This window comes from Pelodiscus sinensis, chromosome 16, assembly GCF_052426305.1.
Source record: "Pelodiscus sinensis isolate ZL-2025 chromosome 16, ASM5242630v1, whole genome shotgun sequence".
Classification (NCBI taxonomy): domain Eukaryota; kingdom Metazoa; phylum Chordata; order Testudines; family Trionychidae; genus Pelodiscus; species Pelodiscus sinensis.
Genome location: NC_143067.1, coordinates 1,583,855 through 1,611,423, shown reverse-complemented (window position 1 = coordinate 1,611,423; position 27,569 = coordinate 1,583,855). Strand labels below are relative to the sequence as shown.

The following is a 27,569-nucleotide window of genomic DNA, read 5'->3' as shown; positions in this document are numbered from 1 at the left end:
TCTCCACCCCCAGCCCAGTAGCTCAGCTGGTGGTTCTGGGCTCTTGGAGGGCTGTGCGGGGGGGGGGGCAGTTTCCGGGGCTCAGTAGCTGATCAGGATGGTCCCTGTGGCCTTAGAGCCACTGAGAGGTGGGAACAGGGCCAGGAAGGCAAGGCCCTGAGCCCACAGGGCAGCTCTGCAGTAGCAGCTGGAGCCTTGCTGGGTTGGGCAGGGCCGGGCGAGGAAAGCCCTGCTCCTGGCAGTACCCCCAGGCTTGTGCCCTGCAAACAGCCGCCTGGGCCACGGGGCGTAAGGCGTGAACAGGCCGGGGAGAGCACGAGTCTCCAAGGCAGAGGGGCCAGGGTGGGTGCAGCAGAGCAGGGAGTGGGGGGGCGAGCGACCATGGGCCCTGCCAGCTCCCCTGGCCCCACAGCTGTGGGGTGTAAAATGGGCAGGGCCTGTTGGAAAGCGCCACCTTGAGCTCAGTGTACTAAGCCCTGCCCGCGCAGGGAGGGCACCGCAGCCCAGGCCCTTGCTCCCCGCAGGGACTGACCAAGGCAGGTGGGGCCTGTTCTGACCTGGGGGACGAACAGGCCCAAGCAAGGCCCCGCCCACCAAGGGCCCATGGGGCACAGGCAGCAGCTGCGGAGGGGGCCTGCGAGCTCAAGCCAGCTGAATGGGCAGGTGCCAGAACCCAGAGATGTTTTGGGTCGTTACTGGATGCTGGGAGGGGCGGGCTCTCCCCAGGCCGAGCTCTGGCTGCAGCCAGGACACAGCTGCCACTCCTGCGGTGGGCAGGGACCATGGGAAGCTTGGCAAACTATAGGCCAGCTGCCCAGGAGGACGTGACCCCCTGGTTAAGGCGCTGGGGCGTCTGTGCCCCCAGGCGTGTTTTGTTGCCAGAAGGGGGTGCAGGAGGGGAGGATCCTGCAAGCTCCCAGCTTGCCGCTGGGCAGGCGGAGCCGGCGCTGAGCCCGGGGAGCGGAGCACAGAGCCCAGGGCCGGCGCTGCCCCCGGCAGCGAGAAGAGAGAGGCGCGGCCCGTGGGTACACATCAGACATTTATTAGTGAGTATCCCTCTCCAAATCAGCCACAACATTAAAAAAAATAATGATTGCACTACTTGATCAAGCCCAACTAGCAACTTTCATTTTAAAAAAAGTACAAATCTGTTAAAAATTTCAATCCGTATAATACACATGTATATAGTACAACATACTAGTGATGGCCGACGCTACAGCCCACGAGGAGGCCCAGGGATGGAGAAACAAACACGGTCGAGCTTTAAGAACCTCTGTCTATATATTAGCCTTTTTTCAAATACATACATGGGGAAATGAGGTAACTGTAAAATGTGCAAGTAACAGAGCAAAAAAACGTCTATATATAGTTATATACAGAGAGCCCCCTCCCTAATACAGCACACAGGCCCTAGCACCGTCCAGGGGGCCGCCTCGCTGTCCCTCTGGAGGGCCCGGGGACTGGACTAATAGAACAGACAGTCCACTACCCCCCACAGGAACGCACTGGGAACAGTGGTATCTACAGCGCACTCAGCAATCACAAACACCCTAAGGTAGGGGGCTGGCTCCACGCGAGCGGCTCGTTGCACTAAGCCCTGCAGCCCCCGAGCTACCATCAACAGAACCGTAAGGCTTTGCACGGGGCACCCTTGCGGGGCGGGGGCAGGCGCTGCCAGGCCGGCTATGTACAGAAGAGACCTTTGGTTAGTCGTGTCCGGGAACTAAAAACGGGAGAAGCTGGAGGGAGAGGGCCGGCGGGGGGGCCTGCTGGTGTCTGTGCAGTTACCTGCCCCCGCCCCCAGCCGTCCCTGAGAGCCGGAGCTGGTGCTGGCCTGGTGGGCAGGAGCCAGGGCAGGCGGCTGCAGGTGCCGCTGGGGAAGCCGCCAGGTAGCTGGTCCCAGCGGGAGGCCGCCACTCTATGGGCCGAGGGCCGGAAGGGCCTTGGCTTGGGCCAGCCTGAAGCTGCTGCTTGGCCGCCGTCCAGGCACACGGGGCACGAAGCACAGGGCTGGGCACCTCCCCGCTCTGCCTTGAGCCACGTTCAGGGGCCAGCTGCACCCCAGCCCCCTGCCTGGCACCCCCCTGCCCAAGGGACCCAGCCAGCCCCTCCCACCTCCCTGTACCATGGGGAGGGTATAAGCCTGTGGGATGCTGAGCGGGGGGAACTGCTCCACGTGCCCCCCCCGGCTGGGGGGATGTCAGTGCGTCTGGCTAAGCTGGCTCCCGCTGCCCTGAGCGCCTCCTGACTCGGTTTACCTGGGGGGGAAGGGGGATGTCCTGAAAGTCTTACGGTCCTCCTGAGGCGCTGGACGTGCAGTCCAGTGCATGGCAGTATGAGCTGAGCACAGAGCCGCCCCGCCGGCCAGCAGCCAGCGCCGCGGGCCAAGCCGGCAGACACGCATGCATATTGGGAACATCGACACAGGCTGGCCGCCTCCGGCCCCCGCGGCAGGGGGCTCCTCTCCGTACATCATGCAACACGACTTCCACGACACACATGGCGGGCCCGGGCGGGCTGGCGCGTCCTTCCTGCTCCGGGACGGAGGCAGCGGCCTCGGCCTCCCGTGGGCAGGGAAGACGAGTCGCTGGCCGTGCACGCAGCGTCTCCGTTCCACGGGGCCGGGGAAAGGAGGCCCCAGCTGGACGTCTCCATGATAGCAGCTGGGGCAGGGACCAGACTCAAATCAGTGCCCCCGCCAGCGCCCGGCGGGGGCACAGCGCAGTGATTCTCAGCGTGGATCGGATCTGGAAACGGGAGAAGGGGGCCGGCCCGCCGGGGGCTTTCCGCACCAGGGCACCTCTCCGCATGAGCCCCTGCAAAGGCAGGCGGGACCCTTGCCCGGGGCCTGCTCCTGCTTCCCGCCCGGGGGTGGCTGATGCCGAGGGGAGTGGCTGGCGGGCCCGGGGGAAGGGCAATGCAGAACATGCCTGGGCTCCAGCGGAAGGGGGGCAGCGCCAGGCCCAGCCCCGCCCGCTCTCCGTGGGAGGCTGGACTGGGGAGCAGGGAAGGCCCGGCGCGCCAATGGCCAATTTCTGCTGCTGGCCGCCAGGGCCCCGTCCGCCGCTCGGCCCCGCTCGGGCTGCTGGTGGGATCAAACCGCAGGGCTCCCTCGTCCGGCGCGGCCACGCAGCCACCACCAAACCACGAAGCCCAGAGCAGAGAGCGACGGCGCAACGCTGGCGTCTTTGGAGCGCGCCTCCGCCCGCGCCCAGCACCGCTCCGGCCCCACGGAGCGCAGCGAGCCCAGGCTGTGCCGGCCAGGGCTTGGATTGCTTCTAGTCTCCCCGCGGCCGAGGAGAGCCCGGGGCAAGCGCACGCCTGGGCCCGGGCCGGCTGGAGGCCCAAGTCCTCTTCCTTGGGCGAGTTGTGCAGCAGTCGGCGGGCCTCATTCGGCCTCCCGGTGCACCTCGGACGCGTCCGCCCGGCAGATCGGGCACGTGCGGTTCGCCTGGGTGGGAGGGGCGGAGAGTGAGTCCAAGCGGCCCCGCCCCTACCCAGCGCAGGGGAGCGGGGTGGGGCGGGAACCGTGCGCTGTGCCAGCCTCGCTCGGTCCTTCACGGGGCACCCGCCCGGGCACAGCCCCCGTGTGGCGCCCGTCGCGTTCCTCCCCTCCCCGGGCCACGGCCAGCCAGCTGGGATCAGTGTCCAGGATACTGCCCAGCCCAGCCCAGCCCAGCCCGCCGGGCACAGCCCCTCCTCCACCCTCAGCACCCAGCTCCCCACACCAGCCTGCCCCTCGAGCCGGGAGCCAGCAGGGCCAGGGCAGCCCAGCCTGCGCCAGGGGCTGTGGCTACGACCCAGGCAGCGTGCGCGGCCCCACCCCTCCTGGTACCTTCAGCCACTTGTCGACACACTTGGCGTGGAACTCGTGGTTGCAGGGCAGGACTCGGAGGAGCTGCCTGGCCTCGAAGTCGCTGAAGCACACGACACACCTGGGGAGAGGGAACCGTCAGCCCCTGCCAGAGCCCCGGGCGCCAGCGCGCCCCCCAGCGTCACTCACAGGCTCTGCTCCGACTGGTGGCTCTCAGGGTTGAAGCGGTAGGACGGCAGGTGCTCTATGTCGGCCTTGGTGAGGCCCCGCGGCTTGGCCTCGCCCAGCCGCTCAGCCAGGTTCAGCAGCGCCTGGGGACGAAGGGACGGCTCAGCTCCCGCCTTCGAGCCCCGGGCACTGCCCCACACCCCACGCCGACGGCAGGGCTCCTCCCCAGCCCGCGCCGCCTGGGCCCCCCGCGGCCAGCGCACCTCGTAGTTCTCCATCTCCACGTCGTCCACGTCCAGGTCCAGGCTGAGCGTGGGCCCCACGGCCGTCGGCGACACGGGCAGCATCGAGCTGGGGAGGGGACGGGGCCGTTACCCAAGGGCAGCGGGGCCCTGCAGGGGGATTTCGAGGGACCCTGCCCCAGCTGCGCCCCCACATACCCCCTGTGGCAGGCAACCCTGGTGAGGAGGGGCCTGACCCACCCTACTGCCCCGCCGACCGGCACCGCCCCAGACACGCCCCCCGCTCCCCTTCTGCCCCGCCGACCGGCACCGCCCCAGACACGCCCCCCGCCCCGCCGACCGGCACCGCCCCAGACACGCCCCGCGCCCCCCTTCTGCCCCGCCGACCTGCACCGCCCCAGACACGCCCCCCGCCCCGCCGACCGGCACCGCCCCAGACACGCCCCGCGCCCCCCTTCTGCCCTGCCGACCGGCACCGCCCCAGACACGCCGACTGGCACCGCCCCAGACACGCCCCCTGCCCCTCCTTCCACCCCGCCGACCGGCACCGCCCCAGACACGTCCCCCGCCCCTCCTTCCGCCCCGCCGACCTGCACCGCCCCAGACACGCCCCCCGCCCTGCCGACCGGCACCGCCCCAGACACGCCCCGCGCCCCCCTTCTGCCCCGCCGACCTGCACCGCCCCAGACACGCCCCCCGCCCTGCCGACCGGCACCGCCCCAGACACGCCCTGCGCCCCCCTTCTGCCCCGCCGACCTGCACCGCCCCAGACACGCCCCCCGCCCTGCCGACCGGCACCGCCCCAGACACGCCCCGCGCCCCCCTTCTGCCCCGCCGACCGGCACCACCCCAGACACGCCGACTGGCACCGCCCCAGACACGCCCCCTGCCCCTCCTTCCACCCCGCCGACCGGCACCGCCCCAGACACGTCCCCCGCCCCTCCTTCCGCCCCGCCGACTGGCACCGCCCCAGACACGCCCCCCGCCCCTCCTTCTGCCCCGCCGACCGGCACCGCCCCAGACACGCCGACCGGCGCTGCCCCAGACACGCCCTCCGCCCCTCCTTCTGCCCCGCCGACCGGCACCGCCCCAGACACGCCCCCCCGCCCCTCCTTCTGCCCCGCCGACCGGTGCTGCCACAGACACACCCCTTCTGCCCCAGACACGCCCCCCCCTTCTGCCGCGCCGATCAGCACGGCCCCAGACACGGCCCCCGCCCCGCTGACACGACCCTGTCTGGCCCCAGGTACTCACAGGAAGTAGGGCAGGAAGCTGGGGTAGTAGGGGGGCGGCGGCGGGGGGGGCGGCAGCGGCTGCTGCAGTCGGTAGCGCTGGGGATTCAGTCGCCGAGGCATCATGGGGGGGTATGGCTGCAGGGAGAGAGCCCAGGGCCTGGTCAGGGCCACAGGGGACCCCAGCCAGCCCCCACCCGCACAGCTGTCCTGGTGGCCCCCGAGGGTCACCCTCCCCCACCAGCAGGGCTCTCGGGGCGTGGCCACGTTTCCGCCCGCCCCCTCCCTGCGCAGGCACTTACCACGCCGAAGGGCAGCTCCTGGTGCAGCGGGTCGTGGGGGAGGTAGTGCAGCGGGACGGAGGGGGACAGCGCGGGGGCGTGGGGGGAGGGCGGGTACGCGAAGCCCCCCATGGGATGCTGCTCCCCTCGCAGCTCCACTTCATTGTCTAGCCGCTGCAGAGGCTGGGGGAGGAGAGCGCAGCGGTTACAGGGCCCTGCTGGCACCCGGGGGGAGGGGAGCTCTGCTGCTGGCTTTGCCGTGGGCCCACCCCCCGGTCCAGCAGCTCCCGACACGGCTCGGGGGGCCCTCGGCTCCCGGGACTGTCGCTCCCCCTGCCCGGCCGGCCTGGGGGGGTTGCGAGGCCCCCCAGCCCCACTCACCATGCGCGGGTGCTGGGCCTGCAGCGGCATGAACTGGCCCAGGGGGGCCATGTGCGGGGGCTGGTGCGGCGGCACGGGCGGGTGCAGGATGTAGTGCTCGCTGGACAGCAGGGGCGGGAAGGTCTGGTAGGACACGGGCAGCTGCTGCATGGCGCAGGCCTGGATGAGCTGGCAGAGACGGGAGAGCGCGTGGGTCAGCGGCCCCCCCGGCGGGCCGGCCGGGCCGGGCGGGGGCGGGGGGGCACTCACGGGGGGCGGGAGGCAGCACAGCGGGTAGTGCTGCCCGCTGAACATGACGGAGCATGCCGGGAGCTGCTGGGCGCTGCAGCCGGGGATGTGCTGGCCGGCGTGGAGCGGGAAGCCCTGCGTCACCGTCGTCACCGTGTAGGACAGCGGCAGCGGGCCCTGGTGCACCTGCGGAGACAGCGCCCGTGGGAGCGCCCCTCCCGCCGCCCCGGCCCGCCCGGCCCGCCCCTCCCGCCGCCCCCGGCCCGCCCCTTCCGCCGTCCCAGCCCGCCCCCCGGCCCGCCCCTTCCGCCGCCCCGGCCCCACCCCGCCCCACCCCGCCCGCCCCTCCCGCCGCCCCCGGCCCCACCCCCCCCAGCCCGCCCCCCCGGCCCGCCCCTCCCGCCGCCCCCGGCCCGCCCCTCCCGCCGCCCCCGGCCCGCCCCGGCCCGCCGCCCCCGGCGCCGCCCCGGCCCACCCCGGCCGCCGCCCCCGGCCCGCCCCTCCCGCCGCCCCCGGCCCACCCCGGCCCGCCCCCCGCCGCCCCGACCCGCCCCTCCCCCCGCCCCCGGCCCGCCCCCAGCCGCCCCTCCCGCCCGCCCCAGCCTGCCTGGCCCGCCCCCGGCCCCACCCCGGCCCGCCCCCGCCCACCCCACCCCTCCCCCGCCCCAGCCCTGCCCCCCTCCCTCCGCCCTGCCCCTGCCCAACCCCAGCCCCGCTCCTCCCGCCCCAGCCTGCCCTCGGGCCACCCACGGCCCCGCCCCTCCCGGTGCCACGCGCCGGCTGCAGAGACCAGCCCCGCCCCTGCCCGGCCCTACCTGCTCGTGGAGATCCACCATGAATGGGCTCTGGTGCGGCGGGTGAGCTGCCGGGTGAAGCATTCGTGGCGGCGTGCTGGCAAGAGCCAACGCTCGGGGCTCATCTACCGGGAGCTGCTGCTGCGGGGGGAAGGCAGGGGGCGGGTGGTTCTCATCCTGGGCCAGCAGGGCGCGCACCCCTCGCTCGCGTCGGCCCCACGCACGCCTGGAAGGGGGGCTGGGCCGCCACGGGGAAGGAACAGACCAGGAGTGAGCCGGGCCAGGCCGCGCTCCCGGTACAGCGCCACGGACCACGGGGACGTGGCCTGAGCTGGGGCCCAAGCTGCATGGCCCTGGGAGCGGGCTCGGAGCTCAGCAAGCGCTGCAAGGCCCAGCCGGCCCCCCAGGAATGGGCAGGGCTGTCGCTGGGAGCCAGGTCACCCTCCCCCCACACCCTGACTGGCTGCTGGTGGGCCCAGGGAGATCCTCTGGCCCCAGAGCTACCCAGCCCCACGGCAACTCTGTGGCTGCTCCAGCCCTGCCCCACTGCCCCGGAGCGACCCCGGCGAGCCTGCGGCTGCCCCAGCCCAACGGTCAAGCGCACTCCGTGGAGGAAGCTGAAGGAAAGGCCCTTCTGTGGTGGTCAGGAGCACGTGGTGGCGGGGCAGGCAATGCAGCACCACGCCGCATGCTGGGAGGTGCTGACGCAGCCCATGGCACAGCCATACCACGCCGCATGCTGGGAGGTGCTGACGCAGCCCGTGGCACAGCCATACCACGCCGCATGCTGGGAGGTGCTGACGCAGCCCGTGGCAGAGCCATACCACGCCGCATGCTGGGAGGTGCTGACGCAGCCCGTGGCAGAGCCATACCACGCCGCATGCTGGGAGGTGCTGACGCAGCCCGTGGCAGAGCCATACCACGCCCCATGCTGGGAGGTGCTGACGCAGCCCATGGCACAGCCATACCACGCCGCATGCTGGGAGGTGCTGACGCAGCCCATGGCACAGCCATACCACGCCCCATGCTGGGAGGTGCTGACGCAGCCCGTGGCAGAGCCATACCACGCCGCATGCTGGGAGGTGCTGACGCAGCCCGTGGCAGAGCCATACCACGCCGCATGCTGGGAGGTGCTGACGCAGCCCGTGGCAGAGCCATACCACGCCGCATGCTGGGAGGTGCTGACGCAGCCCGTGGCACAGCCATACCACGCCGCATGCTGGGAGGTGCTGACGCAGCCCGTGGCACAGCCATACCACGCCGCATGCTGGGAGGTGCTGACGCAGCCCGTGGCAGAGCCATACCACGCCCCATGCTGGGAGGTGCTGACGCAGCCCGTGGCAGAGCCATACCACGCCGCATGCTGGGAGGTGCTGACGCAGCCCGTGGCAGAGCCATACCACGCCGCATGCTGGGAGGTGCTGACGCAGCCTGTGGCAGAGCCATACCACGCCGCATGCTGGGAGGTGCTGACGCAGCCCGTGGCAGAGCCATACCACGCCCCATGCTGGGAGGTGCTGACGCAGCCCGTGGCAGAGCCATACCACGCCGCATGCTGGGAGGTGCTGACGCAGCCCGTGGCACAGCCATACCACGCCGCATGCTGGGAGGTGCTCTCCAGCCTGCACCCGGGTAGCAAGTGGGGGTGGCTCCGTGGTGCCCGGCTCCTCCCCCGGGCGAGGAAGGGGCAGTACCTGGGCCTGCTGCAGGGCCCCCCTGCGAAACGCCGCGGGTTGCAGGGGGCAGAGGGTGGCTGCCTATTGACTGCCAGGTCCCATGGTCGCATTGGTGATGTCGGAGGCGGGAGGACGTGCTGGGCCCCAGGCGCCGAGCGGGACGAGACACCAGCACCTCACGACCTGCCGAGAAGGAGAAGGCAGTGAACCCCCGGACAGCACCCACAGGCAACAGCCCCGGACCCCCCACCCCACCACGCCACCCCTCCCCCCCACACCCTCTGCCTGTCTCACTCCTCTCTCAGCCACGGGTCCGTGCCCAGCGCCCGCCCCAGGGCTGCGAGAACCCCACCCCACCTGCTTGCTGCTCCCCACGGGGGTCAGGGCAGAGGCTACAAGGGCCCCCCCATTGCAAAGCCGTCACTCCACCCCCTCCCCAGCAGTGGGACAAGAGGGCAGTGTCAGCCGTGCACTGACTGGCCACCCCGGCGAGTTTGGCCACGAGGGAGGGAGAAACAGGAGCTGACAAGATCGGGGGGGGGGTGACCCTCAGGCCCAGCCCACCCCCCTCCTGCGGGGCACAGGCCTGGGACGTAGCCTGCTCAGCGTGGCCCATCCTGCGGGTGCTCCCAGCTGTGGCATCGCCTGCCCCCTGCCAGGGGCTGGGCAGCCCTCACGCCAGGCCAGCAGCTAAGCCCCAGGATTTCCCACAATGCCCAGGGCCTGGCGAGGCTGGACACCCACCTTCCAGGGTCCCATCCAGCCCACACAGCCGCGAGTGCGCCTGGGGGACCAGCCCTGCAGCGGGGTGCCCTCTGTGCTGTGGGGCGAGCCGGGGACCCACGTTCCACACGGGGGGGCCCTTGGGCGTGAGAGCGGGACACACAATACACGTGACGGTGAGCCAGCCCAGCCAAGCGAGGGGGAGCAGGGCACCGCAAAGTCTGCAGACAGCAGGGCTGGGGCAGCGTGCTGACCCCCTCCCCACTCACAGCCTGGCACGCAGGACTAGGGCTGCCTGGGCCCCCGGCCAGCGCGTGCATTTCCCAATGCCGGCCCAGGGAGAAGTCAGACCCCTCGGAGGACTTCCACCTAAACCCACTGTCTGGGCCAGGCTGTGCCGGGACAGCCGGCCCCCGGCCTCGTGCGCCTCAGGCATGACGGGAGGCGGCTGGCCGCGGCCACGCACAGGGGCAGGAGGGGCTGACCCCTCGGCAGCCCAAGGAGGGAGCTTCACACGGGCGCACATGGGAAAGGAGGCGGCACTCACGCCTAGATAGCCAGGCTGCCATTCACGCACGGGGCAAGGGCAGCGCCCCCGGCAAGCTGAGATCCCCACGCCGCCCAGCTGATTGGCAGAGCGCCCACAGCCGGCAGCAGGTGTTCCTACTGGTGGTGCCCATCCACCCATGCCTCTGCGCACGGAACAAAACTGATTCTCACATGGACAGAAAAACCTAGCGGGACCACTGGTGGGACGGGGGGGTTCATTTGCTCGCACGTTTCCTTGGTTACAGAGGGCCCCCCCGCACACCATGTTCCCGACCCCACAGAGGAGTTCTAGAAACCGCGCGTCCCCACGAGACAAGGCACCGACACGCCGCTCTCCGAATGCCCCGAGCTTTAGGACGGGCAAGGAGCTACAAGCAGAGCCAGCTGCCCCAGGCAGCCCAGAACTGCCCCGGCCCGGCCATGGAGGGTCGCGAGCCAAAGGCGGCAGCGCTTCTGAGGGGCCACACGGGCGCAATATGGTCCCCCCCCCAGGACAGGGCTCCACCAACATGCTCTGCTCATCCCGCGGCGCGGCAGCAATGCAGAGGCAGGCTGGCCCAGTGGTTAGGGCTCGGCTCCTGCTCTGCCAAAGGCTTCCTGTTCCGCCCGAGCGAGTCAGTGACAGAGCGCAAGGCCAGACAGGACCCCGCTGTGCTGCCCCACCTCCTGTACATCCCGGGCCACCCCCACACCACGCCCAGCCCCTGGGAAAGCACCGACAGGGGGCCCAATGTCCCGGGCCCCGAGCCAATCCCAGCAAGCTCACGCTGCACAGGACCCCTCCTCCCCAAGATCCCTGCCAGTCTGTGGGGGGGAGCCCCCCCTCCCAGCAGTCAGTCAGACCCTGACCACGCGAGCACGATCCAGCCAGCGGCAGGCACCTGGTCCCATCGCAGAGCCCCCGACCTCGCCAGCCAGGGCTCCCAGCTTCCCAGGAGACCCGAAGCCAAACCCGGAATACACCAGCTGCAGGAGGGGGGTTCCCTGCGGTGACCTAGGGCCCTGTGGACGGGACCCCAAGGCTGCCGAGCCCTGCCCCCATCCCAGGCAACCCCACTGACATCTATGATCGCACTGGTCCTTCCCCCCTTCTGCTGCTCCAGAGCCACGCCCCACAGCTGGGTAGACCCTTCTCCCGAATGGGGCTGCTTTTCACCCCCTTGTCCTGGGGCCAGCGCTGACCTCCAGCTCCACTGGCTCTCCCCACCCCAGCCCCTGCTCGGCCAGGCCCCCATCGCCACGGCAGCCCGTCTCTGCAGCAGGGCCCCGTACCATGCGCTCACGCTCCTCTGAGCCGGAAAGGCAGCGCCTGGCCCAGGTGAGGCAGCCGGCGCCTCTCGCCTCCCGGTCGCACCAGCCGACAGGCCCGAGCCCCGAGCCCCAATCCTGCTCGCTAGCCCCCAAGAGGGGCCTCGCCCTGGGCACTTCATCCCTTTCCTACTTCTTCAGTCCTCAAGGTCACAGCACTCCTCCCGTGGAGCGCACCGACCCTCAGCAGCGCCGGCTAGAGCCACCGCTCCGGGAAGCGCCACGCGCAGAGACAGGCCTGTGGCAGTGGCTCTGGGCCTACAGCTCAGCAGCCAGGAACCCCCCCAACGCCGGAGCCAGTCAATGGGTACGAGCTCAAAGACGGCCCACGGGGGGGCGTCTGTTACAAGCACTGGCCAGATAAATCGGAGCCCCCGTCTCCCTTTCAGGGCCCACCCTGGGCCTCTCCGCAGCACAAGGCTCCCACCAGCCCGTCCCTCACGGGGGCTCGCCGAGGCAGTGCTGGGAGTGACTTGGGAGCCTACCAAAGGGCCTTGGCGAGCAGAGAACCGGCAGCAGGGACCAGCCACCCAGCGGAGGCCAGGCCTAGCCTGAGGTCAGCCTGGAGGAAAGGCTGGAGGAAGCCGAGTGATGGGGCCAATATCAGCAGGGGGCCTCCAAGCTGAAGCATCTGGGGGCAGCGCAAGGAGGAAGCTCTGGCCAGGTCTGAGCTTAGCTTGCAACCTCATCTCAGGAGCTGGGAACCCCCCTTCCCGCAGCAGCTTGCTCCTCCTGCGCTGGGACACACCCCTGGACCCAGGGCGGAGAGCTAAGTGGAGTTCATCCTCCGTCCCCACGCTCCGCCCCACTCCTTTCCCCTCCAGTCACTGGGGCGGCCTAGCAGGACTCAACAGGCCCAGTTTCTTCAACACTGAGCTGGAATCTGCTGCAATTCTTTTTAATATAGGCCCTACCTAAACAATGAGCAGCGGACAGCGGTAGTCACAGCAGCAACCTCAGGGCGATAGTGTGGGAGCTGGTGAGCGTTTGCCAGCAGGCTGCCACTGGCTTGCGATGCTCAGCGCTTTGGGGCTCCAGGGTGGCTACTTGCAGGGGAGGTGCAGGGAGCCCCGAGCCGTGCGTATCCAGCCACACTCCCAGAGGCCCTGCCGGAGCTACCTCCCCTGAGGGCAGGCACAGGAAAGAAAGCAAGGCAGGAGGCCAGGCCCAACGCTCGGGGCCGTCAGACGCTGGCTTTGCAGGGCCTTCCCACACCTCCATGCAGCCCCGGGAGCGCCGCTCCCTCGCATTCAGCCCCATGAAGGCTGCCCCCTTCCTTCCTCCTTGCCCCTCACTCAGAGGGCTCTGCTCTGCTCCCAGCGGGCGCACTCAGGGAGGCCTGGGACTCGCGCTCAGCCCTGCTCCTTGCCCCTCCAGTCATGCCGGTGCTGCCCTTCGCCCACTCGAGCTGCCCACACCCCCAGCACCTGGCTGGCAGGGCTGGCCCCCGGCCCGGCAGGATGCAAGCAGCTGTCTGCGAGCCAGGGGCCTCTAGTCCATTCTAACACCCCTCCTCCTGCCCGGCCAACTGAACCTCAGCCAAGGCCCCCACCCCCTGCCCGGCACTGGGCCGGCCAGGAGCATCCGCGCCCCCCCAGCCGGCAGCACAGACCCGCTCCCCAAGCCTCTTCCAGCACGTGTGTGTGCCCGGCTACAGGGTCCCCACAACCCCCCAAACCGTCCTGGCCCCTCTGCCCACAGCCCGCCAGCCCCCCCCGCTGCCCCTTCCCGCTCCGACCCCCCGTAACCCCCCCACCAGCCCCCTGCACTGACCCCCCCGTCCCCCCCGCTGCGCCTTCCTGCTCTGACCCCCTGTAACCTCCCCGCCAGCCCCCTGCACTGACCCCCTGTAACCCCCCCGCTGCGCCTTCCTGCTCTGACCCCCTGTAACCCCCCCGCCAGCCCCCTGCACTGACCCCCTGTAACCCCCCCGCTGCGCCTTCCTGCTCTGACCCCCTGTAACCCCCCCGCCAGCCCCCTGCACTGACCCCCCGTAACCCCCCTGCTGCGCCCCCTGCACTGACCCCCTGTAACCCCCCCCCGCTGCGCCTTCCTGCTCTGACCCCCGTAACCCTCCCCGCCAGCCCCCTGCACTGACCCCCTGTAACCCCCCCGCTCCCCCCCGCCCCTTCCCAGCCCCCTGCACTGACCCCCTGTAACCTCCCCGCCAGCCCCCTGCACTGACCCCCTGTAACCCCCCCGCTGCGCCTTCCTGCTTTGACCCCCTGTAACCCCCCCGCCAGCCCCCTGCACTGACCCCCCGTAACCTCCCCGCCAGCCCCCTGCACTGACCCCCTGTAACCCCCCCGCTGCCCCTTCCCGCTCCGACCCCCCGTCACCCCCCCGCCAGCCCCCTGCTCTGACCCCCTGTAACCCCCCCGCTGCGCCCCCTGCACTGACCCCCTGTAACCCCCCCGCCAGCCCCCTGGACTGACCCCCTGTAACCCCCCCGCTGCGCCTTCCTGCTCTGACCCACTGTAACCCCCCCGCTGCGCCTTCCTGCTCTGACCCCCTGTAACCCCCCCGCCAGCCCCCTGCACTGACCCCCTGTAACCCCCCCGCTGCGCCTTCCTGCTCTGACCCCCTGTAACCCCCCCGCTGCGCCTTCCTGCTCTGACCCCCTGTAACCCCCCCGCCAGCCCCCTGCACTGACCCCCGTAACCCCCCCGCCAGCCCCCTGCACTGACCCCCTGTAACCCCCCCGCCAGCCCCCTGCACTGACCCCCCGTCACCCCCGCCGGAGGTTGTCGGTCCAAGGTCCTGCTGGCGGGGCGGGCGCACAAGGGGGCGGGGCGGGGGGGGCCGGGGGGGGCCGGGGGGGGCGCGGCGGGCGGGGGGGGCGCCGGGGCCGCGGCGCCAGGCCACGTGCGCGGGCCGCACAAAAGCAACAACAAAGGGCGCGGAGGCAGCTCGCGCCCCGCCCCCCCGCGCGCCCCCCCGCGCCTGCAGCCCCCCCGCGCCGCACGTGCCGGCCCCCGCCCCCCCCCCCGGCCCTACCTGCCGGCGCGGCCCCGCCCCGCCTCTGGCCCTTTAAGACCCGGCGGCGGCGAGCGGCGGCCGGGGCGTTTGATTCACAACATTCGGGCCGGGCGCGCGCGGCGGGCGGGGGCGCGCTCCCGGGGGCACGTGACCGGGCGCGTCACACGCCACCGCCATCTTGCCCGCGGTGGGGGGAGGGGGCCCGGAGCCGCCTCCCCCCTCCCCGCGCGGGGCACCAGGGTTCGGCGTAACCAGGGGCAGCTGGTATCCTAGCAACTGTCGCCACGGAGCGCGGGCCAGGCCCTGTACCTGCGGGGGAGGGGCCGGGCCTGGCCCCCGAACGTCGCTCGGCCCGGGGCAGCCCCTCCCCCCGCCACCCCCCCCGGCCGCTCCCCCTCGCGCACAGGGACAAAGGCCAGCGGGGGGGCCCCACCCCCCGCGCGCGCACCCGCCAATCCCCCCCCGCACATAGGAATTGCCCCCCCCACACACAGAGGAACTCTCCCCCCCCCCGCACACAGAGGGACTGCCCCAAGCACAGTGAGGAACTGCCCCCCCCCGCACACACACAGAGGAACTGCCCCCCCCCCGCACACAGAGGGACTGCCCCAAGCACAGTGAGGAACTGCCCCCCCCCCGCACACACACAGAGGAACTGCCCCCCCCCGCACACAGAGGAACTGCCCCCCCCCCGCACACACACAGAGGAACTGCCCCCCCCCGCACACACACAGAGGAACTGCCCCCCCCCGCACACACACAGAGGAACTGCCCCCCCCCCGCACACAGAGGAACTGCCCCCCCCCGCACACAGAGGAAGCCAGGCGTGTGTCCAGGCCGGGAGCAGGCCCACAGGCCCTACCACTGACCCTGCAGACTCGGGGGGCTGCTCTCACCCCTACCCAGTTCGGGGCCAAACAAAGCCAGACGTGGTGTCCGACACCCGGCCCGGGCTCATCCCCGCGCCCTTAGCGACCCAGGGACAGTCCCGCAGACAGTCGCTCACAGCGGTGCTGTCAGGGCAGGCTACTCTCCAGGCACCAGCACGTCCCTTCAGTGGTAGCAAGACAAAGGCTGAATCCACACTGGCAAAACCTGGCCTCCTGTCTCCACGGCGGGGAGTTCAGCGCAAGAACCCGGGGCTCTACTGCGTGGAATCAGGGCTCCCTGCGTAAGAACTAGCATGCGCCCGCTCAGGGAAAAGCCCTCTTGCGCACGAGGCCAGTGTAGACAGGCAGCATGAGTGGCCAGCGGAGCTCTCTCGCGCAAGACAGCGTCTACACTGGCACGGATACTTTTCCGCAAAGGCACATGCCAGTGTAGACGCTCTCTTGCATTAAAAGTATTTGCGCAAAATCATGCCAGTGCAGACGTAGCCAAAGGGCTCATGGCACCAGTGACTGCAGAGTGCCATCTCGAACGCTCCACGCGGTTCCCACACTCTGGCCAGCCAGGAATGCAGGGTGGGCCGTGTGCTCCCACCATCCTCACCCATCGCTAGCCTGCCAGCCAGTACATACTCTACTGGTTCCAGTTCCTGAGCAAGGCACACTGAGGGCAAAGGCCACATCCCTGGGGTTCTGTTGAGCAGCATTAGGCTCTCTGCCATCAGGTCTCTGTCCAAGCACCCTGCCCACCACATGGCCCATTCACACCACGCGAACCCAGCCACAGCAAGAGCGGGGAAGGGGAGAGACAGCCCAAGTACCCGACAGCGGGCAGATCGGGACAACGGTAGCAAAGATGTAGCTGTTATTCTTGGGCGGGCACCCCCATGACCATACGCACAGTGGTCCCCTGCCAGCCATGCTGCCTTCCAATCAGCAGTTTCAGTCTAGATGTTCTCCTGCCAAGAAAACCCACAAACTGTTTGATTCAGGGCATGGGGATGGGGGAGAACAGTATGTTTGTGCATGAAATGTGGCCTATATTTATAGATCTAAATATGAGTGGGGAACCTAAGGCCTGGATCCGGCCCCTGGCTGGCGCTGCAGCCCCCTGGTATCCCCACACGGGACTGGAGCACACAAAATCTACTAGCCTGCCCCCCCCCCCCGGCGCTGGTGTGCGAGGGGAATGCAGGGAGGGTCTTGCTCTCAATTGGGGGCCACATCAATGAGGGGGTTTTTGCTTCTCCCTTGTGTGCGACCCCCGACTGATTTTTCTGTGGGTCAGCACCCACCCCGCTCTAAATTAACTGGAGTCTCCTTCTCCCCTTCCCTGCCAGACATCACTCACTTCAGCCTGCAGGCCTTTGGGGCAGAGACCAGGTCTTTGGGAAGGGTGATATAGGGCCCGTCAGTCACAGGGATCTCGTCCTGCAGGGTGCTCCTGGCCCTAAGCAGCGACTAACCACCCCGAGTCGGGACACTGCCGCTCTTCCCACGGCGGATGGGAACACGCACTGACCAGACTCAGCACCCGCCAGCCCTGCAGCTCTTGCTGCCCCAGACGCCAGACGGCTCTCTCAGCGCTTGAGTGACATGCTCCTAGTGCCCCACAAGCCTTCTGAGGTGCGACTGTCCCTTCCCCCGGCGCACGGTGCGGGGCACACCCTCGCTGCCCCACCCTCCGCAGGGAGCTCCTGACCGCAGCGAGCGGAGTGCGGAGGAGAGGCAGCTGCAGGGCACGAAGGCCTCTCGCTGAGCTCCTGGGCAGCACGTGCGAGCGTCACGCCCAGTCACCATGCCAGCGCACCCAGCCTGAGACGAGGGAGGCGGCCTCTGGGCTCCCATCCTCCCTGGGCCTCCGCGCCCAGGCTGCCAAGAAGTAGCAGCAACTGTGCAGCGTGGAGACCTGCGCGGCCCATTTCACCGCTGCCCGCGTGTGGTCAGAGGGCAGCAACTCTGGGTCGCTACTAGGGACGTCAAGGGTTCCCCGACGCGCATCCCCCACACCGGGGTAGCCGGGTAACTGGCAGCCTGGCCAGGCTGGGGTGGCCCCCGGCCCGGGATCTCGGTGAGACATTTAACGACTTTCACGTAACGTTAACCCAGGTACCTCTCTAAACGTTATTTCACATCCCTAGTCAGCACTAAGCTGAGCTAGGAGAAATTCCAGCCCCCGTCACCCGGTACCCCCCTGCCCCGCCCGTCGAGAGGACTTGCGGGACCCGTCAGCCACACGGCTGCGCCCGCCCAGCACGCCGCAGCCTTTGGGAGCTCCCCATGCAACTTCCACCAGGCTGCGGCCGTGCGCGCCAGCGCTTCCTTCCTCCAGAGGCATCACACGCGCTCCCGGGCGGCTTTCCAGCAGGAGTAAATACACAGCCCGGGCGCCTCACCCAAACCCCTCCGAGTCCAGCCTCAAGACACCATCTGCTGCGGCAGACGCGAGCTGCTTCTCGTGCCCCAGATGTAGGTCAGGGCTGGAGCGGGATTAGACCGGGTGGGTCTGCGTGGCTCAGCGCATCTCCCCTTCAGAATCCTCTTCCCTGATCCTCTCGGAAACCTCCCAGTTGCTACGCATTTGTCCTCGGCCTCATTGCAGTTTCGTCTCCACGAGTGGGGGGGGGGGAGCCTCAGGACCCCAAAGCCGGGCTCTGAAACTGCCCGCCCAGAAAGCAAACAAGGCGACCAGCTACCCAAGCCCATCGATCCCTCCAGGGACGCCTGCGCTGGCTGGCCCGAGTCACCTCTTGGGTGCTCCCGGAGTCCCTGAGCCAAGCGTCTGCACCACAGTGGGGCACCCCGTGCACCGAGGCCGAGCTGCGGGCTGGCCAGCGGTGCACGGGACAAAGATGCTCTTCCTAGCCCAAGACCTGCCACAAGTCTCGGGGGCTGCAGCCACCCAGCCGTGCGGAGCTCCCCCAGGACAAACCACTCCCCTGGGACTCACCACTCGGCTTGGGGCAGGGAACTTCCCCGACAGCTCAGGCCGCGTGCGGCTGTCCCTCATCTGACAGCACACCCATCAGAAGGCTGCAGCAGTGCGCTCATTGACACAAAGGAAACCCCCCCCACACACGCATGCACACAGGTGAGCACGCACACACGGGCACACACACAGGCACAGGTGAGCACGCACACACGGGCACAGAGGTACACACACAGGCACAGGCGTGCACGCACACACGGGCACACACAAGGGTACACACACAGGCACAGGCGTGCACGCACACACGGGCACACACAAGGGTACACACACATGGGCACAGGCGTGCACGCACACGGGCACACACACGGGTACACACACATGGGCACAGGCATGCACGCACACACGGGCGCAGGTGTCTATGCACACGAGTGTACACATCCTCTTTCGTCACTTGCCCAAGGTCACCGTATCCTGGGGGCCTGGCACTGTGTGTCCCCAGCAAGTCAGACTCTGCAGCTTTGACCTGGCCACTCACACGGCAGGGGAGCCCCTATTCCCCAAAGCTCCCCAGCTGAGTCTCAGAGGGCCCATGCCAGCAGGGCCACAGAGCCGGTCTGCCTGGGCCCACCGTTCTATCAGACGCGGAGGTTGCTCCAGCAAACAGCTCCCCTTCCCAGGGGCTGGGCAAGCTCCCCTCTCCCAGGCCAGGCCGTCCCATCCCAGCGACCCCCTTCCTAGGGAATTCCCACCCGGGCAGCCCTGGGCAGTTCTCACTGACACCAGCCTCTGAGACAGCCCGGCAGCTCCCAGGGTGGCCTGACACGCCCTGTGCAGCTAGAACGCTGTGCTCTCCGGCCTGGACAGGCCTCCGCCTGGGCGCCCAGCCCCCTTCGCAGCAGCGTGGCTGGCAGGCTCCCCGCCGAGGGGCGGTGCACATGGGCCAGGCTCTGGAAGGCGAGGCGCCCGCCTCGCTGCTGTATGGGCGCACGGCAGCCCGCTGGCGCAGGAGTTGCCACACGGGGAAGGACGAGGAGGCTGCGAGAAGCCAAGCGAGGCGGCTGGGCAGGGCTTTTCCCACGACCGGCCCTCGCAAGCCGCGGTCGGCAGCTTTGCAAAGCGCAGCACCGAGCGGCATCCCCGTCCAACCAGTGCTCGGCAGCGCGCCGCAGAGGGTGCCGTTCGCATGACTGGCAGCCGACATGGCGGTATTATTGGTAACTGACAGCTCCGACGAGACACTGCCCTCCGGACTTCAGCTGCTGGGGGAGCTGGAGTCAGGGTTGGGGGTACGAGGGGCAGGACTGTGGGGGTGGGAAGTAGAGTACGTGGGGGGGTCCCTGGGGCCAGGTTACCTTACTGCACCTGGGCAGTAGCAGCGGGACAAGGGGCCAGGCCAGGATCGCGGCCTCCTCTCCTACCCACGCTGCAGCAGGAGGGGGGCCGCTGCCAGCTCTTACTGCAGCCAGATGGGGGCCAGGCCATGGGGCCTGGCCCAGACTCGGGGTCAGGGACAGGACGCTGCGGCCAGATGAGGGCTGGATGCCAATTGGGGCATGTTGGCCAGCGCCCGAGCTGGGCCGCGTGGCCGGAGGGGGCAACTCAGGGTGTCAAGAGACTCTCCAGGTCAGACCTCCCCTTTCCCGGAGCTGCCGCCGGGGCGGAGAGAGCTGGTTTCCTTCCCGCCTCGCCCAGCCCGAGGCCAGAGCGGTCCCGTCGGCTCTCCCGGGGCCCCGCACTCCTCCAGCTGCAGCCACACTCGGCCCAGAGCAGCCCAGCAGGGCCAGGCACCTGCCGGCCAGACCCTCAGCCCAGCCTGGCTCTAGCAGGGCCACCTGCCAGGTCACTGCATTGCCTGTAACCTCTCGTCTGGGCTCCAGCCTGCTCAACTGCCCAGCCCGGGGCCCGAAGCCACCCCCCTGCGCAGATCAGTGGGGACTGGCACAGAATCTCCCCCCTTGTGCCGCAGGAAAGGGGGCCAGGGACCCCGCCAGCCAGAGAAAGTCTGAGTGCTCCGGGGACCAGCCACCCGCCGCTTCCTGAGCCAGCTGGAGCCATTCGCGCCCCGCGCTCGCTGTAGCCCACACCCAACCCGGGCCCGGGAAAGGCTCGTCCCACCAGGTGGCCAGTCTGGCTGGCACAGCCAGAGGCTGCTGAGAGCCCCACCCAGCCCAGGCGGGAGAGGAACAAGGCCCGGGGGGGGGGGGGGGCAGGCCAGGCGCCCGCCACTGCTCTAAGCTCCTTGTGCAAGAAGCGGAAGGTGCTCTGCTTGCAAACCTGCGAGCCCAGCCGCACGCTTCCTGCTGCTCCCCAGAGCTCTGCATCCGCCCCTGCGGACACCTGCTGCTCCAGCCACCAGCGCAGCCAGGGGCTGCACCTGGCACTCAGGGCTCCCCGCAGCGGAGTGCCCGGCTCCCGGAGCCTGCAGGGCCCAGGCCGTTGCGGATTTACCTGCCTGCAGGCTGGGTACAGCTCAGAGCCCCCAAGGGCGTCAGTGTCAAAGCTGGGCTGCAGGGTCCAGGCGCTGTCCAAGTCCCCAGTCCCGCCAGGCTGCTGCAAGCCACCTCCCCGGCACCCCGCACAGCAGGGCGGGCGAGAGAGGGGTGTTGCTGCACCACACTCGGTACCACCCTGCTGCAGACAGGCCTTCCCCCCGCCCAAAGCCACCCTGGCGGGCGCAACACCCCAGACAAGCCCTGCCGCCGCCCCCCACTTCCCACCCGCGGAGAGCAGGCCCCCTCCTGCGGCCCCCCCCACCAGCCGCCGTCGCAACGCGTCCGCAGGGGACGGCTGCTTGGCCCGGCCAGGCGTCGCCCCAAGGCTCCGGGGGAGGCGAGTGCCCCTCAGAACCCAGAGGGGCCACGTGCTCTGCGCAGGGATGGGCGACCCGGGGGGCGCTGGGGCGAGTTCTTGGGTGGGCTCTGCTCCGGCCACAGGCAGCACCTCCGGGGGGGAGGGGTACTTCAAAGTGCCAGTGACACACAGCTGGGCCAGGAGCAGCGGCTGCCCCTTCGAAACGCCGCCTCCGGGTTTCAACGGGGCAGCTGTGGCACACGGGGCGCTCCCCAGCCGGCCCCGGGGGGGGGGGCGCTCCCCAGCCGGCCCCGGGGGGGGGGCGCTCCCCAGCCGGCCCCGGGGGGGGCGCTCCCCAGCCGGCCCCGGGGGGGGGGCGCTCCCCAGCCGGCCCCGGGGGGGGGGCGCTCCCCAGCCGGCCCCGGGCTCCGTGGCGGTGAAACGCACTGGTCAAAGGAGGAATGCGCAAGTGCCTGTCGACTAGCTGATTAGCACCTTTCCACATCCCTAGTGGGACCGGCTGAGGAGCCAGCGCCCGGTGCGTAACCCCCACACCGCGCTGCAGGGGCACGAGACGCCCACTCGCCCTCCCTCGGCCAAGAGCCTGCAGCTCTCCCGGGGCGCAGCTGCCGAGCCCATCCCCCGGCAGGCGCCAGGCAGGGCGGCTCCATCGCTCCCCAGTGAGCCGGAGCCGGGCGGTGCCGGGAGCAGCACTAGCCTTTGGGGCAGCGCTTGTGGGCGCCCAGGAGCAGCGGGTGTGCAGGGCACCGTTATCACGGGGAGCCGTCGGGACAGGCCCCAGCAGGCGGCCCGGAGGCGCGGGCGAGAGGCTGAGAGGGGCCAAAAGCAATTGCAGCGGGCGGGTCGCCACCCTCGCTCCGGCGGCTGGAGACTCGGGCCGTGGTGCAGCGAGGCGCCGGGCGGGCAGCGCTGCCCATAGCGGAGGGGAAAGGCCAGAGCGGCTGGCAGGCACACCTGGCACGGCCGCGCTGGCGACCGCACTGGGCCAGCTCCACGTCCGCTCTAGAGAAGCAGCCAGAGCCATGCGCTGGGCCCGGCGCTGGAGCCCGCTGCTTATGTTTAACGAGAGCGGCAAGGCTGGGTCAGACGACGGGTCCTTCCAGCCCAGAGTCCTGTCTGCACACAGTGGCCAGGGCCAGGTGAACAGGGAATCATCAGTGATCCCTCCCGTCGCCCATTCCCAGCTCCTGACACACAGAGCCCGGAGACACCAGCCCTGCCCACCTGGCTAACAGCCACTGCTGGGTCTAATGTCCCTGAACGTATCTAGCTCTTTTGTGAGCCCTGCTAAAGTCCTGGTCTTCACAACATCCTCCGGCGAGGAGTTCCACAGGTTGACTGTGCGCCGAGTGAAGAAAAACTTCCTTTGGTTTGTGTTAAACCTGCTGCCTCTTCATTTCACTTGGTGACCCCTAGTTCTTGTGCTACGGGAACAGGTACATCACTTCTCCTTATTCCCCTTCTCCACACCTGTCAGGATGTTCTAGACCCCTACCCTATCTCCCCTTTGTCTCCTCTTCTCTCAGCTGAAAAGTCCCGTCTCGCTAACCTCTCCTCCTACGGCAGCTGTGCCAAACTGCTCCGCATTTTCGCCCTTTCCAGACCCTTTCCCAAAGCCAGAAGAGGAGGCGACCCCACCTGCACCAGTATTAGCATTTCCTGAGCTACGGAGCCAGACAGCACTTCGCCCCGCCCCCGGCCACGCGTCCCTCAGCGTGCAGAAAAGCCCAGAGCACAGCACACAAGGCATCCGAGACTGAAGGCACCTGCGGGCCCTGGCACGCTGGAGAACAACCGCCAGGCCACGTGCCTCTTGCCTCCGCAGACTGGCTTGTGAGCCTCCCTCTGGGCTACAGCCCGCCCCATCCCGCTGCCCTTCCAGCGGGCACCCCGCCTTTGAGCAGGGCTGCACATTGGGAACTGCAAGGGACAGCAAGCGCCCACGGCCTGGGCCGAGTGGCCGGCTGCCTGCTCCGGGGAGCTTGGGGTCTTCACGGCTGCACAAAGCGCCCCAGTTCCTTGGCGGGGAGCAGCTTGAAGACCCTCCCGCAGATGGGGACAAGGGTTCAAGGCCGGAGCCGAGGCGGGCAGGGGCAGCGGGACAGAACCGGCGTGCTAGGCAGGCGGCCCTGCGGCCCAGCCATTGCCCAAGCGGCCAGTGCCGGCTCGGCACCGCAGGATCTGTAACCGGAAACACAGCCCCACGCGCACGGGCCTCTCCCTGGCAGGGCCCCCTCCAGCGAAGCCAGCCAGGCAAGGTCCCCATGGGGACGTAAATCCCACGCCGCCAATTAACCGCTCAAAGGGGGGGGTTAACGTCCCCCGGGAAAGGAGACAGCTACTTGTTAACCAGCTAACCAGCCACATCCCTGGTTGGCAGGCGCTGCAAGGGACGCCGGAGCGCCCTTCCCCCGCACGTGGCTCAGGAGCTGACGTCATACCGGAGCCAACACAGGCCGACTTGGCTCTCCAGCGCTGCGCCGGCGTGGGCTGCGACTCCGTCCCCACGTGCAGCACAAGATGCCAGCCAGCCTCGGAGCACAGCTCTGTGCACTGGCTCTGGGGCCTGCACCCTCCCGCAGCAGCCGGCTCCGGCTCAGCTCGAGTGCCAGGCAACCTGCCAACACAGCTCCCGCTGGGCGATTTAGGAACCCCCCAAAACAGTGCATGCAGGGCAGCCTGGAGAGCCAGACGTGCTGACCTCCACTCGGGACCTCGCGGGAGCTGCCCCAATGCCACGGTGACGGGCAAAGCCCGAAGTCAGGACCCTCCCCAAGCTGCAGCCCTGATCAGCCCCCAAAGACTCATGAGTGAGGCCGGCGGCCCAGCCTCTGCAGAGACACAGTATCCGCAATGCAACCATACCCTGAAATGTACAAACCCCCCAGGGACCCCGGCCGCTTGACACCGCACCTCGATCTGCACAACCCCCCAGGGACCCCGGCCCCTTGGCACCGCACCTCGATCTGCACAACCCCCCAGGGACCCCGGCCCACGCCAGGCCAGCCCTGGGGTCAAGGGGCCCAGTGGGAGCATCGTTCCCCATGTCCCAGAGCACACAAAAAAGATAAACCCACTGATCGCCCCCCACCCCGCCAGGCTCTTCCTCTAACACTCTCCCTGCCCTCCACACCCACCACCTTGGGCTCTGCCTGACTCCCCCAGGCCCACACCGGGCTCCACCGGCATTTACCCCACCCCCGGTCCCACCACCCCCACACCAGGCTCTGCCAGCACCTACCCCCCCAGTCGCACCTCCCACACTGGGCTCCGCCTGCATCTACCCACCCCTGGTCCCCCATCCACCACCCCCCGCACCAGACTCCACCTGCTTCTATCCCCCCCGGGCCCCGGCCCCTCCTGTGCAGGGCTCTGCCCTCACTGCCCCCTCAACCCACCACCGGGCTCTGCCTGCACCTCCCCCACCCCGGCCCACCCCCCCTGCACCGGGCTCTGCCTGCACCTCCCCCCCGGCCCACCCCCCTGCACCGGGCCCTGCCTGCACCTCCCCCCCCCCGGCCCACACCCCCTGCACCGGGCCCTGCCTGCACCTCCCCCCCCCCCAGGGCCCACCCCCCCTGCACCGGGCTCTGCCTGCACCCCCCCCCCCCGGCCCACCCCCCCCCCAGCACCCGGGCTCTGCCTGCACCTCCCCCCCCCCGCCCACACCCCCTGCACCCCGGGCTCTGCCTGCACCTCCCCCCCGCCCACCCTCCCTGCACCGGGCCCTGCCTGCACCTCCCCCCCCCCAGCCCAACCCCCCTGCACCGGGCTCTGCCTGCACCTCCCCCCCCGGCCCACTCCCCTGCACAGCAGGCTCTGCCTGCACCTCCCCCCCCCACCCCCCCGGCCCACTCCCCCACCGGGCTCTGCCTGCACCTCCCCCCCCGGCCCACTCCCCTGCACCGGGCTCTGCCTGCACCTCCCCCCCCCCGGCCCACTCCCCACCACCGGGCTCTGCCTGCACCTCCCCCCCCCCCCCGGCCCACCCCCTGCACCGGGCCCTGCCTGCACCTCCCCCCCCCCGGCCCACTCCCCTGCACCGGGCTCTGCCTGCACCTCCCCCCCCCGGCCCACCCCCCTGCACCGGGCTCTGCCTGCACCTCCCCCCCCCGGCCCACTCCCCTGCACCGGGCTCTGCCTGCACCTCCCCCCCCCGGCCCACCCCCTGCACCGGGCTCTGCCTGCACCTCCCCCCCCCGGCCCACCCCCTGCACCGGGCTCTGCCTGCACCTCCCCCCCCCCCGGCCCACTCCCCTGCACCGGGCTCTGCCTGCACCTCCCCCCCCCGCCCACCCCCTGCACCGGGCTCTGCCTGCACCACCTCCCCCCCCCCACTCCCCTGCACCGGGCTCTGCCTGCACCACCTCCCCCCCCCGGCCCACTCCCCTGCACCGGGCTCTGCCTGCACCTCCCCCCCCGGCCCACCCCCTGCACCGGGCTCTGCCTGCACCTCCCCCCCCCCGGCCCACCCCCTGCACCGGGCTCTGCCTGCACCTCCCCCCCCCCCGGCCCACCTCCCTGCACCGGGCTCTGCCTGCACCTCCCCCCCCCCGGCCCACCCCCCTGCACCGGGCTCTGCCTGCACCTCCCCCCCCCGGCCCACCCCCCTGCACCGGGCTCTGCCTGCACCTCCCCCCCCCCCAGCCCACCCCCTTGCACCGGGCTCTGCCTGCACCTCCCCCCCCCGGCCCACCCCCCTGCACCGGGCTCTGCCTGCACCTCCCCCCCCCGGCCCACCCCCTTGCACCGGGCTCTGCCTGCACCTCCCCCCCGGCCCACCCCCTTGCACCGGGCTCTGCCTGCACCTCCCCCCCCCGGCCCACCCCCTGCACCGGGCTCTGCCTGCACCTCCCCCCCCGGCCCACCCCCTTGCACCGGGCTCTGCCTGCACCTCCCCCCCGGCCCACCCCCCTGCACCGGGCTCTGCCTGCACCTCCCCCCCCGGCCCACCCCCTTGCACCGGGCTCTGCCTGCACCTCCCCCCCCCCCGGCCCACCCCCTCCCGCACCGGGCTCTGCCTGCACCTCCCCCCCCCGGCCCACCCCCTGCACCGGGCTCTGCCTGCACCTCCCCCCCCGGCCCACCCCCTCCCGCACCGGGCCCTCCCCCCGAGTCCGCGGCCCCTGGCCAAGCCGCCCCACGGGCCTGGGGTCCCTACCTGCCGCCGCCGGCCGGGCTCGGCCCGGGCGCTGGAGCCCGCGGGCGCTGCAGCTGCCTGGCGCTGGCTCCTCGGGCCCGGCGCTCAGCCCCGCCCCATGGTACCGCCCCCCCCCCCGGCCGCCCAATGGAACCGGCCGCGCCGCACGCAGGAGCAGCCTCTCCCCGCGGCATGAATGGGCCGGCCCGCGGCGCGCTCCACTAGCGCAGCGACGGGGGACAGCTCGGGGCAAGCCAGGGCAGGGCCGTAGTGCGCCTAAAGGCTGCGCCTCTCAACCTCCCGAGGCCGGGGCCGTGACGTGCTTAAAGGCTGCGCCCCCCAAATCCTGCGTCCTTCTGCCCCACCCCCCGACCAAGCGCCGAGCAACCAGAGCGGGGTCCCAAACTGGCTGGGGGCAGGCGAAGGGCTACTAAAGGCTGCACCCCCCATCACAGCAGGGCTGGCAGTCCATCTACTGCTGCAACCCCTTGAGCCCTAAAGGGGGTTCCCAGCATGCCCAGCGCAAGGGCCCAGGCCCCCACTGCTTGGCCCTGTTAAGGCGGCACAGCTTCCAGTGGGTCCAGGGCAGGAGGGGACAGGCCCAAGGCACCAAAGCTGCCCGGGGTAGCACTGGCTCCGCCTGGAGATGTCTGGCACAGCCAGCGCGACCTGGCGGGCCCCTGGGGCCAGGTGGCAGGGAGGCCCATACCGTAAAGTGCCCGTAGCAATCTGTGTCCCAGCTGCTTCACTGCCCACCAGGCTATCTTAGCCTGCTGGGCAAAGCATGGCCGGTGGTCACCTTCCAGCCATGGATCTTGGGCTCAGCCCCAGATGGAGAAACTGAGGCACAGAGGGAGGGATGGCTGTCTCAGGTGCCCCCGTGAGCCGGTGGGCGAGGCCTGATTTCCAGCCACTCACACTCTGACCACAGACCAGACTCTGCTAAGACGCAAGGAAACGCTTTGCACAGTCAAATCCGGAGCAAGAGCAGTGGGGATTTTGCTCCCCTGGCTCAGTCCTGGGACCTGCCCTGGCGCTGCCCCAGCCAGGAGGAGGTGCCAGGCACGGGGCAGAGGGGAAGGGAGGGGCTCCTTGGAGGCCACGCACAGGGGCAGCACCTGCCAGGCCAGGTGGCACGGATGGGATTACCTAGTTAGGCCCCTCCCCTGTACAGGCCAAGCCAGGGGATTACCCGGCGGTAACGCCTTTCCCTGCCCCCAACGCTCGCCAACGCCCCCTCCCCCCCCGGACAGGACCCAGGTTCGCAGCTTCCCGCAAGCAAAGGGCCCAGGCCCCAGAGAGCAGCCTGCACCCCAGTGTTGCGGGGGAAGCGCCCTAGCCCCAGCAGAGGCCTGCCAGGGGATGCCAGGAGCTGGGGGGCCCTAGAGACACCTCCTCGGCCTGGCATTGTTTCCACAGGGCACGTT

The 27,569-nt window shown here is 70.1% G+C and overlaps 1 protein-coding gene across 7 annotated transcripts; it reads right to left on the bottom strand.

The window, feature by feature from the left end:
• Positions 1-1,026: 1,026 nt before the first annotated feature.
• Positions 1,027-26,323, bottom strand: RNF44 (ring finger protein 44). 7 transcript variants are annotated; one of them, XM_075900699.2, is made up of 11 exons: positions 26,164-26,323; positions 8,835-8,999; positions 7,162-7,378; positions 6,368-6,532; positions 6,119-6,286; positions 5,759-5,920; positions 5,479-5,594; positions 4,246-4,333; positions 4,004-4,125; positions 3,836-3,935; positions 1,027-3,451 (listed from the first exon to the last, which is right to left on the bottom strand). In XM_075900699.2, exons 2-11 carry the CDS (start codon positions 8,924-8,926, stop codon positions 3,389-3,391), a joined length of 1,293 nt encoding a protein of 430 aa, XP_075756814.1. In that variant the 5' UTR covers positions 8,927-8,999; positions 26,164-26,323; the 3' UTR covers positions 1,027-3,388. The 7 variants fall into 7 exon arrangements, with proteins under 7 accessions (XP_075756814.1, XP_075756815.1, XP_075756816.1 ...); XM_075900700.2 differs by lacking the exon at positions 26,164-26,323 and adding an exon at positions 14,394-14,552; XM_075900701.2 differs by lacking the exon at positions 26,164-26,323 and adding an exon at positions 12,311-13,064.
• Between the last annotated feature and the right edge of the window lie 1,246 nt (positions 26,324-27,569).